Consider the following 15515-nt stretch of genomic DNA (forward strand, 5'->3'; position numbering starts at 1 on the left):
AGTCCACGCTGCTTTCCGCCGCACTGATTGGCTGGGAACAGAGCTCCGTGGCCAATGGGAGCTGTGGGAAGTGGTGGCCTAGTCCACGCTGCTTTCCGCCGCACTGATTGGCTGGGAACAGAGCTCCGTGGCCAATGGGAGCTGTGGGAAGTGGTGGCCTAGTCCACGCTGCTTCCTGCCGCACTGATTGGCTGGGAACAGAGCTCCGTGGCCAATGGGAGCTGCGATCGCTGGTACCTATGGAGGCACAGGTCGACATAGTGGCAGCGGCCCATGGGATAACCCTGGTGAACTGCTGTCGTTTTATTGCCCACCCTTGTTTAACGCTTTTAACCGAAGACCCTCCTGAAAAGGGGCCCACCCCAGTCCTTGCAGCCCCGTGGCAATGAATGAGTGAGCCAGCGGGGGGGCGCATGTGGCAGAGGGGGGGCGGAGGACAAGGGGGCTGGGTTTTATTCCAGCAGAGTTGGCAGCCCTAGGATCCCACGGGAAGGTGGTTATCAGCAGGGCTGTCAGGTCGGGGCAAAGCCTTTGTCAGCCCAGGTGGGGGTTTGCAGCTCACACTTCTCAGCCCATGCAGAAAAGCACCCGTGTCTCTTTCTTGCAGCAAGCAGAGAGCCCTGCCCTGTCTCTCACAGCTTTTGTGGCTTCCTGTATAACGAAGCCAGAAGTCTTAGTTCAATCACCAGGGGGCCAGGAGGCTCCAAAAGTTTTTCTTGTAAATTTTAAAATACACCCAAGCCCTTCCAAACAACGTCTCGTAACACAGACAAGCGTCTCGCTGGAGCCATTGCTCTGCGCGCCGGACGAAAGCGCACTGGCAAGGGCCAGCGGGAGCATCGGACGGAGAAGCAGCTGGCGAAGCAGCCGGCGTTCCCAGGACTCGGGGCAGAGAAGGACAGTGCTGAGTGCCAAAGCCAGTTCCCGAACTGCCCGAGAACCCAAGGCCACAGCTCACCCCAGGCCTCCATGAGCGAGTGGGTCACAGAACTGCTGAGCGCCACACAGAACTACTGCCACGCTCCTCAGCCCCATCACGGTCCAAGCCCCTGCCCCAAAACCCCACCCCCACGGTTTTCACAGTCCCAATGTGCCCCCCCCCCAAGCCTAAGGCACAGCAGGGCTCAGGGGCTCTCGCTAGCTCGTGTGCAAGCCAAGAGCCAGGGGATGAGAAAGGCTAGAAACCTGCTTTCCCGCCAGCTCAGTCTGTTTAGCCAAGAGACAGGAAGGGGTGACAGGTCCTAGCCGCCAGTACCGCCGCGGGCACAGATTTAACGAGGGGCTCGCAGCCCAGCAGAGAAAGGTCTAGCACCCCGATGGCGGGGAGACGGAGCGAGACCGCTACATTTTTGACAGGGGGGGTAACTAACCACTGGGCCTGCTTACCCATGACCTGCGCCTCCATAGGTGTCGGCGAGCTCATCTCCCATTGGCCGTGGATCACTGTTCCTAGCCAATCTCTGACTGTTTTAGATCAGGCCTGGATGGCTGTTGAAAAGAGCTGTGCTAGGGGTTATTTGGGGGCCGGTCGGTGGTCTGTGCACAGTCTCTTCTGGCCTGGGAATCTCTCAAGCTGGGAGACCCTGGGGTCAAGCAGGAGCAGTCCCCCCCCCCCGGCGGCTCGTGGTGTTTCTCTGTCGCCCACGTCCGCAGCCATGGCAGACAGGGACGGCGGGCAGCTGCCGGAAGGGGCATCGGCCTGGCAGAGCTAATCCCCGGAGCTGCCAGGCGACGGTGCCGTCCTGCGCCGAGCAGAGTACCCGGCTCGTTGCTGCCAGTGGAGCACGCCGGCTTGCAGCCCTGGCCTTCGGCTGGCTGGCGCCCTCCACGCCCCAGTGTGCAGGGCAGAGGACAGGCCCAGGAAGTCGTCAGGGCCGGGTGCTCTCAGGCCAGCGCCCAGCGCCCTGGCACACGGGTGGCAGAGGGGCCGGGACCTCTGAGTCCAGCACTCTGGGCGGGGTGGAAGAGTCCCAGAGCTGGGCCCCGAGGGCGCCCGCCATTCGGAGCCGCCCCCGAGAAAGGCAGCAGAGTGGGGCGCTGGGCGAGCAGTGGGGCCCTGCCAGGGTGCTGAGCGCAACACGCCTGCAGTGGCCGTGACACCCCGTCGGCGGCCCAGCTGGAGACCTGCGGGGGGGGGGGGGGGGGAGGGACGTGCTGCAGCCTGGATTGGCCCTTTCAGGGCCAGGCTGAGGCAGGCCAATGGCCAGGGCTGGCTTGCCGCTAACCCAGGCTGACAAATAGATGGCAGGCCCCTTGGCCATGTGTGCAGACCCCCGTCTGCAGCCCGTGGCCCAGGCCGGCGCGCACCAGGCCGCACTGCAGCCTTTCGCAGGCCAGGGCACAGCCCGGGGATCTGCCCTGCCCTGGGGCTGACGCGGTGCAGCCAACAGTGCGGTCGCCCAGGGGCATTTCCCTGGCACCCTCGGGGATCGTGTGAGAGCCAGGCCGGGCAGAGGAGGTGGGGGAGCCCCAGAGGCACAGGCACGTGTGTCAGCAGAGAGGGGAGCGAGGGGGGCGGAGACGTGCTGGGGCAGAGGACACCTAGAAGGCAGGTGAGGGAGAAAATGCTTCCGCAGAGCCCCTGTGCAGCCAGAGCAGGGAGCTCACACCTGGCTGAGCCCTGCAGGGCTCTGACCCGCCAGTCCCTCCTCTGCAGGCTGCTTGCGAAGGAGGCGAGAGCAGAGCCAGGTACCGGGGTGGGCAGCTCTCCCGCTGTCAGACTCAGGCCTGCAGCCAAGGCTGCTCCCCCGCTCCCCGCGGCCTGCACGCGGCTCTGCTGACAGCAAGCAGCCTGGGTGTTCCGCACGCAGCCCCCAGCCAAATACCAGCTGGGACCCCCCTGCAGCTCCCTGGGCTGCCCACCACTGGGACCTAAGGGGGGGGGGCGGAAGGCTGCCCTCCACTGGGGACTGGGGGGGGGAGGGCTGCCCACCACTGGGGACTGGGGGGGGGAGGGCTGCCCTCCACTGGGGACTGGGGGGGGAGGGCTGCCCACCACTGGGGACCGGGGGGGGGGGAGGGCTGCCCTCCTGTCCTGTTCCAGCCCCCGCCCAGTGTTAAGCCGCACTGCTTGTTGCAGCGGCAGCGGGGCGCCGTCTCTCGGGCGTCTCTGCCCGGCGGGAGGTGGCGTTTGCTCTCAGAGGGGGAAGCCGGAGGCGAGGGTCTGGTCGGGTGGAGCGTTGGTTGGTGATGGCGGCTGGCACATCCTGGCTGCTCGGGGTTTATATTGGGGAAGGCGACATCACAGGAGAGCCTGCATCTTTGACTGGAACCCGCCGAGCCAGAGGCATTTGTGGCTGCCCAGGAAATGCTCAGCATCTCATGCTGCCTGCCCCCGTCCCGCCTGCCCTGCACAAGCCAGTCATGTATTGACAAGCCAGGAGGACAGCCAGCTCTCCCCACACTGTCCCTCATGGCACTTCAGGAGCGTAGCAGGAGCCCTGCATGGTGGGCATGGGCCCAGATCACAGACGGGGAAACTGAGGCACGGAGAAGGGAAGCAACTTGAGCAAGGTGACAGAGACAACCAGCTGCAGAGACAGGGCAGAACTCAGGAGTCCTGAGGCCCCCCGCTGGGAGACACGAGGCCCTAGGAACCTGGGCTTTCAAACCCAGACTGAAGACAAGTCCAGCGTGTCTGGCGTAAGTCGGGCATTACACACAAGCCAAGGGGTTTCACACTTACGGTGCAGAGTCATGGTGCTGGGCAACGGGATGCACTCTCTGGGGAAGAGGCTGGAATCACATGTAGCACGGGCAGGTGTGAGCTTTGCCGCTGGAGGGGGCAGGAGATGAAATGCAGGTGCCTGTTCCTTAGCTGCTCTGCCTGGAGGTCGTGGGGACGGTGCTAGAGCAGTCTGCCCTGGCCAGCTTTGCCAGGTGCACCAGCGGGACCCCCGCTCTCTGAACGCACAGTCAGCCCCATTGGCACTCCTAGGACAGCTTGCAACCGGGGAGTTCAAAGCACATGCTTTGCAAACCTCCCCCTGCCCAGGAGGTGCGGCAGGATTAGCCCCCTGTCGTGGACGGCGAAACCAGCGTCCAGTGAGGAGGCTGTGATCTGCCCAAGGCCGCTCAGGAGATCAGTGTCGGAGCCAGGAACCGAACACAGGCCGCTCATGCCCAGCGTGCTGGAAGAGGGTGGCAACCCTTCAGCAGCAGCACTTTTCCCACTGGAGTTACTCAGCCGGGCTATGCAGCTGCTCCCGCCCTGCCTGTCCCAGAGGCCTGGCCAGGTCTCTGAGCCCTCGGGAGGGGGGGGGGGGTGCTGAGTCTAACCTTGCATGTGCGAGCCCCGGGTTGTTTACATTCCTCCGCGAGCCCATTGCCTTTTAAAGGCTGCTCTCACACGCCTCCATGGGTTATTATAAACAAGGCCCCGGCCTCTTGGCACACTGGCACCAGCACATGCCAGGGCTGCTCTGGATCAGACGGCTGCCTGGCCCGTCACGCAGCGGCTCGTGACGGGCTGCGCAGAGGGCTTGGTATTTCCCAGCTTCGCGTGACCAGCGCTCTCCGGGCCGGCGGCGGAGACGCAGCTATTGCAAGGCATGTCATGGCTTGAGGCCCCGGCCCTGCCAGAGCTGCGTGCACAGAGCGCATGGCCAGACCTGACACAGGCCCTGGCTCCGTGTACTAGCCTGAAGCCGTTGTCATTCAATTAATGGCGTCCGGGGACAGCTTGTCGCTCACCTGCTGCACAAAGAATCCGCCTTTCTGTATCTATCGTGTTGCTGATACCACCCAGTGGAGGGAGCGCTGCCCACTGGTCGCAGGCCTGGAAATCAGGGCCACTGGATTCTGCCTTCCAGCTCTGAAATTGCCTTCCCACGTTAAATCTTGGCAACAGCTTCTCTAGGCCACAAAATGGGATAACGATACTGGCTGATTCCCAGGGCGCTGGGAGCCCAAGTCGGGGATTTCTGGGAGCTGTGACGGCGCGTTGGGGGTTCCCCGTCTCCTGCACCCCGAAATGGCACAAACAGACTGTACCAGCCAGTGGAATTGAGGGTGGTTTATTGCTCCTCCAGCACAGCGCAGCACAGATGTAATCTGGTTACAGGAACTGGGCTAGGATGCCTCAGGCCCCCTTGAGATGGGGGAGACTGGGCCCCTAAACTCCAGCTCCTCTCCCTAGGCTGTCTCCTCCATCCTCACAGACAGCCACCAACCAACTCACTAACTTCCAGCCCTGCCCCCCAGCCAGGGCAGCATTCCACCTTCCTTTGTTCCTCTCCATGGGGGGTGTCTGGCCACTGGTTTGCATAGTGACTCATCCTGTTTTGCTGGGTCGTGGTACCCACGGCAGCCAGTGGGGGTTCCCCCAGAGCCAGCAGCATAGAAACCAGCCAGGTACCCCCACTACGTCACAGTTCTCCCCCCTCCGAGAGCGAACTGAGCAGGGTCACTCCGCTCGTGACCTAGGGAAGTTCGGGTCCTCTGCGTGGGAACCCGCCCTGGGGACATGGGTGCTCCCCTTGACTCGGGCCGGCCGTGGCGAGGCCCCACATGAGCTGGCTTCCCTCTGTCCACTCGCCGCCCCGCTCCAGGGCGACTGGCACAGGCCTGTCCTCGGGGGTCACACCCACCCTTCCGCTGGCCTTGATCTCTGGCCAGGGTCTCTCGGGCCGGGGCCATGAGTCCAGTGAGCCTTCTCTGGACAGCCAGGGCGGCTTCCACCCCCGATGCTCCATCCAGGGAGGACTTCCCCTCCCATAACTCTCTCAGCAAGCCCAGAGGGTCTATCTGGGGTAGAGACCCCCAAGCCGCTTTCCTACTGTCTTGGGCCTTCCCGCCCCTCTGGCAGGAGTCACAGGACCGGCAGTACCGCTGCACGGCTGTAAAGATTCCCGGCCAATAGAAGTGCTGGAGCAGCCTCAGCCGGGTGCTCCGGATCCCCCGGTGGCCCCCAACGGGGACGTCGTGGGCCAAATACAGCAGCTTGAGGCGATACTTTTGGGGGACGACCAGCTGCCGCTGGACCCTCCATGCCCTCGCCTTCCTGGGGGGGAGCCACTCACGGAACAGGAGCCCACGCTCCCGCAGGAATCTCTCCTGGCCACCTCTCCCCCGGGGCTGAGCTGCACGGAGGCCAGCCTGGTCCCTCAGCCTCTGCAAGGAGGGGTCTGCCTGCACCTCAGCCTGGAATTCAGCTGCTGAGGCAGGGATCGGGACCTGTCCCCCACCTCTGCCTAGGTCCGGAGTCCCAGCCTGGCTGGACCCCGTGTCCACTGGGATGGGACCCTGAGGACGCTGCCAGGAGTCCTTCCCTGGACCCACGTTGTCAGCCCCCCGCTGGCTCTGGCTCCAGGTAGTGACTAGAGCCCGCTGGGATTCATGGGGCCACTCCTCTAGGTCGTTCCCCATCAGCACCTCGGTGGGCAAGTGCGGGTGCACCCCCACTTCCTTGAGGCCTTCCTTCGCCCCCCATTTCAGATGCACCCTGGCTACAGGCACCTTAAACGGGGACCCGTCTATGCCCTTCAGGGTCAGCTGCGCGTGGGGTAGTATCCGCTCCGGGGCCACTATGTCGGATCGGGCCAGAGTCACCTCCGCCCCCGTGTCCCAGAAGCCCGTCACCTTCCTACCATCCACCTCCAGGGGTATGAGGCACTCGCTCCGCAGGGGCCGTCCTGCCCCCACCCGGTACACGGAGAAATCCGCCTCCTGAGAATCAGACCTCCCAGGGGAGGTGCACTGAGCATCCTTCCCCTCTCTCTGAGCTGAGGTTTGCCTGCCAGCCCCTGCCTCTGGGGCAGCCTGCCCTTCCTCCCGCCCCAGCCAGTTAACCCTGGAAAGTCCCCGGTCCTGGGACCTGGTGCACTGAGCCCTCTTGTGGCCTTTTTGCCCACAGCGATGGCAAGTTAGGCTTTGGGCTGTCTCTGTCCAGGCCCTGGCTGGTTCTCTGGGGCGCAGACGACCTGTTCCTTGGTCTCGCCCCGTAGTTGACTCCCTCCGTCGCTCAGCCGAGATCCGGTCTCTGCGCGGTTCCCTTTCTCTCCGGGACTCCCGTTCACACCCGGACCGGCTCTCCGTGAACTCATCCGCCAGTCTCCCGGCCTCCTGGGGGTTCTCTGGTCTCCGGTCCTTGAGCCACAGCCTCAGTTTGGGTGGGCACGCTTCATAGAACTGCTCCATCATGACCAGCTTGAGCAGCTCCTCTGCGGTCTGGGCTCCGACTCCAGACACCCACTTGCGGCCGTATTGCGCCAGGCGGGAGGCCAGGTCCACATAGGTCTCCCGTGGCCCTTTCTGTACCCCCCGGAACTTCTTCCTGTACATCTCGGGGGTCAGCCCGAACTTGTGCAGCAGGGCCTCCTTGACTCGGTTGTAATCCCCTGGCTGTAGGTTCTCCAGCTGACTGAGCACTCCGGCCGCCTCCTGGTTCAGTGCGGGGACGAGCTCCTGCAGCCAGTCAGCCGGGGGGACCCGTTGCAGTCCACAGGCCCTCTCAAAGGCACTGAGGAACCCGTCTATGTCACCCATGTCCTTCAGTTGGGCCACCACGAGCCTCTCCAAGCGTCTGGCAGTCCTGGGACCCTGGGGCCCATCCGCACTTGGCGCAGCCGGTGCCCCGCCGGTTCTCCGCTCTGCCATGGCCAGCTCATGCTGTCGCTGCCTCTCTCGGTCTTGGCGCTCCTTCTCTCGATCTTGGCGCTCCTTCTCTCGGTCCTCTACTTCCAATTCCCTGATCCGCAGCTGGATCTCCAGCCGCCGCAGCTCCGCTGGGCTGGCCCCTGCCCTAGATGGGCTACGGCTTGCAGGCCTCCCGGGAGACGCTGTCTCATCTCTCCGGTGGGTTCCAGTGCTCCTCCCCCTCTCTGAGCCTGACACACTCTCAGGGGGGGTCTGGCTGCTTCCCCTGGGGACAAGATCCTGGCCCTGTGGCTGGTCATTCTCTTCCAGCTGGGCAATCAGCTGGGCCTTGGTTGCTTTCCGCACAGGCAAGCCCCTCTCTCTGCACAGCCCCACCAGCTCTGCCTTCAAGAGTCGGGCGTAGGCCATCTGCCCGCTGGTCCCCTCGGTGCAGACTCACCAGTCTAGTGCTGCAGCGCCCCACGATTCCCCGGAACCGCTTCGCTCTGTCTCCAGCACGCCTGGCTCCAGGGCTCTTGCTTCTACTGCGCCTTGTCGCTTGCCGCTGGAAGCTCCATCCACGGGGTGCAGTGCATCCCACTCCTGACACCAGTGTGACGGCGCGTTGGGGGTTCCCCGTCTCCTGCACCCCGAAATGGCACAAACAGACTGTACCAGCCAGTGGAATTGAGGGTGGTTTATTGCTCCTCCAGCACAGCGCAGCACAGATGTAATCTGGTTACAGGAACTGGGCTAGGATGCCTCAGGCCCCCTTGAGATGGGGGAGACTGGGCCCCTAAACTCCAGCTCCTCTCCCTAGGCTGTCTCCTCCATCCTCACAGACAGCCACCAACCAACTCACTAACTTCCAGCCCTGCCCCCCAGCCAGGGCAGCATTCCACCTTCCTTTGTTCCTCTCCATGGGGGGTGTCTGGCCACTGGTTTGCATAGTGACTCATCCTGTTTTGCTGGGTCGTGGTACCCACGGCAGCCAGTGGGGGTTCCCCCAGAGCCAGCAGCATAGAAACCAGCCAGGTACCCCCACTACGTCACAGGAGCACAGCGGGATTGCTGAGGAGCATGAAGGAGAGAGCCCCTGACCCTGCTCATGGGATATGTTGCCTCTCTCGGAGCGGGCACAGGGCCTGGCGAGGGGGTGCCAACACAGCCCTGCGGGCGCCCGCGGGAAGTTGCTTTCGTAAGGATCTGACTGAAACTTGGACTTTTTGTTTGTGCTGCAATTGACTTGCACTTTTCCCTTTTCCACCGCGCAGCCCACCCTGCCGAGGGAGGCGCCCGGCGCCGCGGCGCAAGCAGCAGGAAATAACTCCAGGGTGCCAGCGAGGTTCGCACGAGACTCGCTGGGGGGGAAGAAGGGGAAGGGCGTACTTCAGGCTAGTACATTTCCATAAGCCCTTCTCAGCCGTGTCCGTGCTGGAACCTCTCCAGGGTGCCCCTCCCCTCTCACCAGCGCCTGTCCATGGAGCCACAGGAAGGACAGAGGGCCACGGAGCCCCCGGCCCAGTAGCTCCAAGCTCCGACTACATCATTTCCAAAGCAGGGTCCAGCAAACCCCTTCTGAGCTCCCCCAGCTTTCTCGTCCCCCTGCTCCCCCATCCCTTAGCAGGTGTCACAGAGAATCCCTCCCAGTCCGGAGTCTCCAGGCTCGTGGGGCTCACTGGTACCTGCTAGGGGACTCTCAGGGGAGAGCTAGTGCAGGTGGGCCCAAGCCACACATCTTAGCTTCAAGTTCCCCAAGATGTCTCCGTGCCTGGGTGCTGCATGAGCGGACCCTCGGGCCTGGTCACTTTGCTGCCCCAACGGGAGACTGGTGGGAACGTCTGATGGTCCCACGTGAATTCAAACCCAAGAGTCCGTGGCCCACAGCACTGCCCAGGCCAAAGAGTTTCTGAAAAGCAGCGACAGCAGCACCCGCCTCCCTTGCCACAGGGAGCAAGCAGGTGAGACGCCCTGGATCCCGCGAGTAACCCAGCAGCTTTGCCTCCAAAAAGCTGTGGGTGCCACTCACCCCCCGCTCCACCAGCTCCTCACCATGCAGCCACCGGACCCCTCTCTCAGGTGGAGCCCCTGCCCCACCGTGCTCCCCATGCAGCCCAGCCCTCCCTCCCGGCCCTGCTGCACAGCAGGGCGAGGGGGTGAGCGGAGAGGGCTGGCTCCCCACGCGGGGCGCGGCGCCGCACCCTCCGGGAACGCGGCCCAGGGAAGCCTTCAAATTGACACCACATGGACGTTTCTTATCCTAGGGCCCAGCAAACAGGGCTTTCGCGCTGGGCCCGTCGCCCTAGCAACAAACATGCAGGAAATAGTCCAGATAACTAGAATAGTGGCTAAACCATGTGTTTTGGATAAAACATCCCCCCAGCTTCCCCCATTCCGCTGCTCGGCACAGGCGTCTCTCCCAGCAGACACCTTCCCTGTGCCAGTCAGGGGCGGGGACAGCTCCGGAGAGAAGCCCTGTGCCCGTCCCCCAGGATCCAGCACAAGGCTTTCTGCAGCCCCGTGCTGCTGCAGGAAAGATCGCTGGGCTCGGAGAACTCTTGGGTGAACGCCATCTGGTCCTGGTGACGTGTTACTGTTGAGTTAATCCATTTGTTCCAAAACCTCCTCTAACAACACTGCAGTCTGGGACAGTTCCTCAGATCTGTCACCTACCAGGAATGGCTCAGGCTTGGGAATCTCCCTCACATCCTCCGCCGTGGAGACCGAAGCAACGAATTCATTTTGTTTCTCCGCAATGACCTCATCGTCCTCGAGGGCTTCTTTAGCATCTCGGTCATCCACTGCCCCACTGGTCGTTTCTTCAGCATCCCGATCATCCACTGCCCCACTGGTCGTTTCTTCAGCATCTCGATCATCCACTGCCCCACTGGTCGTTTCTTCAGCATCTCGATCATCCACTGCCCCACTGGTCGTTTCTTCAGCATCCCGATCATCCACTGCCCCACTGGTCGTTTCTTCAGCATCTCGATCATCCACTGCCCCACTGGTCGTTTCTTCAGCATCTCCATCATCCACTGCCCCACTGGTTGTTTCTTCAGCATCTCGATCATCCACTGCCCCACTGGTCGTTTCGCCGGCTGCCTGCTTCTGATGGACTGAAGAAACGTTGCTATTATTCTTTGCCCTGCCACCCAGTCACATGCACTAAAGACACGATCCCCACCCCTCCTGAAGTCAAAGGGCTCCCTCCCATCAAAGGCAGCAGGTATCTTTTCTGCATGCTGGAGGAATCAGCTGCCTTCTCCGGAGTTGGGTCCCATTTGCAGACCTGGCTCACGTCCATCGGTCTCTCTTCTCTGATGGGAAATAAACTAGAAGGAGAAAGTCAAGCCACATGCTAAGTGCTTTCACCCCAGCTCGCTTGGAGAAACTCAGGCTGAAATGTGTTTTGTGTCTGGCGTGTACTCTCAGTAGACTGAGTTGGATTGCCCTGCAGAGGTCCCGAATATGCTGGGAAGAATGTGGGAAGAGCAGTGTTGTATACCTCCTTCCCATGCATGTCTTTCTGCTTTGACTTACGTGGCGATTTAAAAATGCTTGCCAATAATGGCAATTAGTATACGGAAAAGAAATAACCGGCGGGTTGGGTAGGGATTGATGGATAAGGTTTGGGAAAACCTTGCCTTGAATTAACTTACTTTTGCCATGGTTACAAAAAAACACAGCAAAGCCGATCATCTGTTCAACCTTTCCCCCCTCTTCTTTTGTGTGTGGTTTGTCTGTGAGTGTCTCAGAGCTCTTTCATGTTTATTCATGATCTGAAAATAAGTTTTGATCTATAGGTCACAGGTGAGCAGTTTGCTGGGAGCACTGAGTAGCTCAAAGCTGAACTGAGTTAGTTTTGAATGGGCAGTAAGTCACATAGAATCATTGCATCGTAGGACTGGAAGGGACCTCAAGAGGTCTTCATGTCCAATCCCCTGCACTCATGGCAGGAATAAGTATTTTCTAGACCAACCTTGACAAGTGTTTGTCTAATCTGCTCTTAAATATCTCCAGTGATGGAGATCCCACAACCTTCTTGCAATTTATTCCAGTGCTTAACTTTCTCTAACAATTAGGAAGTTTTTCCTGAAGTCCAACCTAAACCTTTCTTGCTATAATTTAAGCCCATTGCTGCTCGTCCCATCCTTAAAGGGCAAGGAGAATAATTTTTCTCATTCATCTTTTTTGCAACCTTTTGTGTGCTTGAAAATTGTTACGTCCCCTCTTAGTCTTCTCTCTTCCAGACTAAATAAATTCAATTCCTTTAATCTTCCCTCACAGGTCATGTTTTCTAGGCCTTCAATCATTTTTGTTGCTCTTCTCTGGATTTTCTCCAATTCGTCCACATCTTTCCCAAAACGTGGCACCCAGAACTAGATACACTACTCCAGTTGAGTATGCATCAACTATCCGATTAGTCAATTACTCGAAATTTAACATCCCTGCTGGCTGCCCTTCTGTCGTCTGCAAACTTTATAAGCATACACTCTATGCCATTATCTAAATCATTGATGAAGATCTTAAACAGAACTGATCCTTGTGAAACCTCACTTGTTTTGCCCTTCTAGCTTGCTAGTGAACCATTGATAACTATTCATTCGGAATAGTTTTCCAACCAGTTATGTACCTGATGTACAGTAGATCCATCTAGGTTGTATTTCCCAGGTTTGTTTGTGAGGAGGCTTCCTGAGACAGTATGAAAAGCCTTACCCCAATCTAGATATACCACATCTACCACTTCCCCTCATCCACAATATTTGTTTTTCTTCCAAAGAAAGTTATCAGGTGAGTGTGTTTATGTATTACAATTACTAGCCAAATACCGTGGAGTCCAAACTCCATGTCGGCTGCGTCAGAAGAGGCCTGCTTTGGGCGTGGGGAGAAGCCGCAGGTAGGTATGTTGAGGCAAACCAAGCAAGCAGAGCAGAAGTGGCGTCATGAGTGTCTGGGTCAAGCCTGCTGGTGCCAGTGCCGAGCTGCTATCAGTGGCCCATCCCAGCAGATGTGAGAGGAAACAGCAGCAAACGACCATCTGATGCTAATAAAACTCTGGCCCTCTCTGAGCCCAGGCCTATTCCCTGGCTCTTTGATCCAGCCGCAGTGGGCAGCTCCTCCTGGCAGGAGCTGAACTATTTGTCTGCAGTGAAATACGGGCCGGGCTTGCGAGAACATTCTCAGCCCATGCTGTGCCGCCGAGGAGCAGAGATGGTGGAGAGAGGGGCTGGCCACAGAGACTAGCTTGGCTGCCGCTGGCTTCTAATCTCACATACACCCTGTCAATCCAGAGCCTCTCCATTGCAGTCACTGCCAGCTATTTTCTCTGCTCCACCCTTAGTTCTGTGGCTAGCACCAGCTCCCCTCTCATTTTCCCTTCCCAGAACCGCCACCTGTCTCTCCCCCAGGAGCAGCGCATCTCTCCGTCTTCTAACACAGCCATTCCCCAGCATCCCTCTCCAATAGCCCTTCCTTTTGAAGCCTGCCCCTGGCCCATAGCCTGCTCAGTGAGGGTATGTCTACACTAGAAAGTTAGTTCGAACTAACGGACGTTAGTTCGAACTAACTTTCCTATGCGCTACACTAGCGCTCCGTTAGTTCGAACTTAATTCGAACTAACGGAGCGCTTAGTTCGAACTAGGTAAACCTCATTTTACGAGGACTAACGCCTAGTTCGAACTAGCTAGTTCGAACTAAGGGCTGTGTAGCCCTTTAGTTCGAACTAGTGGGAGGCTAAGGCTTCCCAGGTTTCCCTGGTGGCCACTCTGGCCAACACCAGGGAAACTCTATTGCCCCCCTCCCGGCCCCGGAGCCCTTAAAGGGCCACGGGCTGGCTACTCACTTTGTGCCAGTTGCAAGGCTGCAAGCACCCGTGCCTGCACAGCCTGCACCTGCCACACAATGAGCCAGCCATCCGAGGGCTCCCAGCCCTCCACTGCTCCCCACGACCAGCCTGGCGGCTCCCAGGAGCCTGCCCGGGGGCGCAAAAGGCGGGCGCCCGCCTGGTCAAGTGCGGAGATCGTGGACCTCATCGAGGTTTGGGGGGAAGCCTCCAATGTCCACGATCTCCGCACTAGCCACCGGAATGCGGCCGTCTATGGACGCATGGCTGCCAGCCTGGCCGCCAGGGGCCACCAGCGCAGCCGGGAGCAGGTGCGCTGCAAGATTAAAGACTTGCGGCAGTCCTACTCCCGGGCCTGCCTGCCAGGGGCTGACCCGGAGGCCTGCCCCCACTTCCATGCCCTGGACCGCCTCCTGGGGGCTCATGCCGTCCCTGCCCCCCGGGACGTGATTGACCCCGGGGCAGAGGGACCGCTCCTGGACACCGAGGAGGAGCAAGAGGGCTCTGAGAGCCAGGAGCCTGCTGCCAGCCTTCCCAGGACCCGGGACCCCCGAGGCACCCCACAGAGCCGCTCGCCTGCATCATCAGAGGCCGGGGAGGCGTCCACCTGTGAGTACCCTCGTGTTCCCCTTATGTGTACGGGGGGCTGGGGCGAGAGGGAGCCCCGGGACCGTGCGCCTGGGCCTTGCCCACCACGGAGCAGCAGCTGGGGATCCTGCAGGGGCCCTGGCCTTGCAGAGGGGAGCTGGGTTTCACACACCTGGGCCCCTGGGGTAATTGACCGCTGGTCTTCTTGCACCACAGCTGCAGCACCGGGGACTGCAGGGCGCACCACACCGCCTGCAGCAGCCGCCCGCGCCCGGGCAAGCAGGACAGCCAGGAACCAGGAGGACTACCAGAGGCGGCATCTCCGGTTCCTGGACCGACAGCTCCGTCTCCAGGACCACTGGGTCCAGGAGGACCTCAGGCTGCGCCAGAGGAGTCTGGAGGCCCTGGAGGAGCAGGGCCGTGCCCTGCGAGGCCACCTCCAGAGCCTGCTAGACCGCTTTCCATTTCCTCCTCCCCCTGCTCCCCCTCTTGCTCCCCCTCTTGCTCCCCCTGCTCCCCCTCTTGCTCCTCCTGCTCCCCCTCTTGCTCCTCCTGCTCCTCCTGCTCCTCCTGCTTCCGCTCCTGCTTCCTCCACACCCCCTGTCCTCTCTGCCCCCCCCTCCACAACCATTCCCCACCGACGCCCCCGGACCCGCAGTGTGGCGAGACGGGAGAGGCACCCAGACTCCCACCCCTGAGCTTTCCTTTCCCTTCCTCCCTTCCCTCCCCTCCCCTTCCAGCTCCCTCGTCCCAGGTTTCCCCCTCCCTTCTCCCACCTTCATTCCTCCCTCCCCCACCCCAGTTCTGTGAAATAAACAGACGTTTTTGTTGGAAAAACAGGTGTCTTTATTTGACAGTAGGTAGGGAGGGGAAAGGGGAAGGGGGGGGTAGGGTGGAAGAAGGCCCCGGTGGGGCATGCAGGGAGAGGTCAGTCCTCCTCCTCCTCCACCTGGAAGCTCTCCCGCAGGGCTTCCCGGATCCGGATGGCCCCCCGCTGGGCTTCCCGGACGGCGGCGGTGCGGGGCTGACCGTAGTGTCCAGCCATGCGGTCAGCCTCAGCCATCCAGGCTGGCAAGAAAGCCTCCCCCTTCCGCTCACACAAATTGTGGAGCACACAACATGCCGCCACCACGGGAGGGATGTTGTGCTCGGCCAGGTCCAGACGGGTGAGGAGGCATCGAAAGCGGGCTTTCAGTCGCCCGAAGGCCCCCTCCACCACGATGCGGGCCCTGCTCAGCCTGTTATTGAAGGCCTGGCGGGAGGGATTGAGGTGTCCCGTGTAGGGCTTCATGAGCCAGGGCTGCAGTGGGTAGGCGGCATCCCCCACCAGGCAGACGGGCATGTCCACGTCCCCGACCCTGATGTGGCGGTCGGGGAAGAAGGTCCCGTCCTGCAGCCGCTGGCACACGGAGGAGTTCCGGTACACCCGGGCGTCGTGTGCTTTGCCGGACCAGCCCACATTTATGTCCGTCAACTGTCCCCGGTGGTCACATACGGCCTGCAGGATGAC

The 15515-nt window shown here is 60.8% G+C and overlaps 1 protein-coding gene across 1 annotated transcript; it reads left to right on the forward strand.

Annotated features, from left to right (window-relative positions):
• The first annotated feature begins 13291 nt into the window (after positions 1-13291).
• LOC142820503 (uncharacterized) lies at positions 13292-14838 on the forward strand. The gene is made up of 2 exons (XM_075909614.1): positions 13292-14026; positions 14222-14838. Exons 1-2 carry the CDS (start codon positions 13477-13479, stop codon positions 14701-14703), a joined length of 1032 nt encoding a protein of 343 aa, XP_075765729.1. The 5' UTR covers positions 13292-13476; the 3' UTR covers positions 14704-14838.
• Positions 14839-15515: the final 677 nt, after the last annotated feature.

Source organism: Pelodiscus sinensis, chromosome 26 (assembly GCF_049634645.1).
Source record: "Pelodiscus sinensis isolate JC-2024 chromosome 26, ASM4963464v1, whole genome shotgun sequence".
NCBI classification, from domain to species: Eukaryota; Metazoa; Chordata; order Testudines; family Trionychidae; genus Pelodiscus; species Pelodiscus sinensis.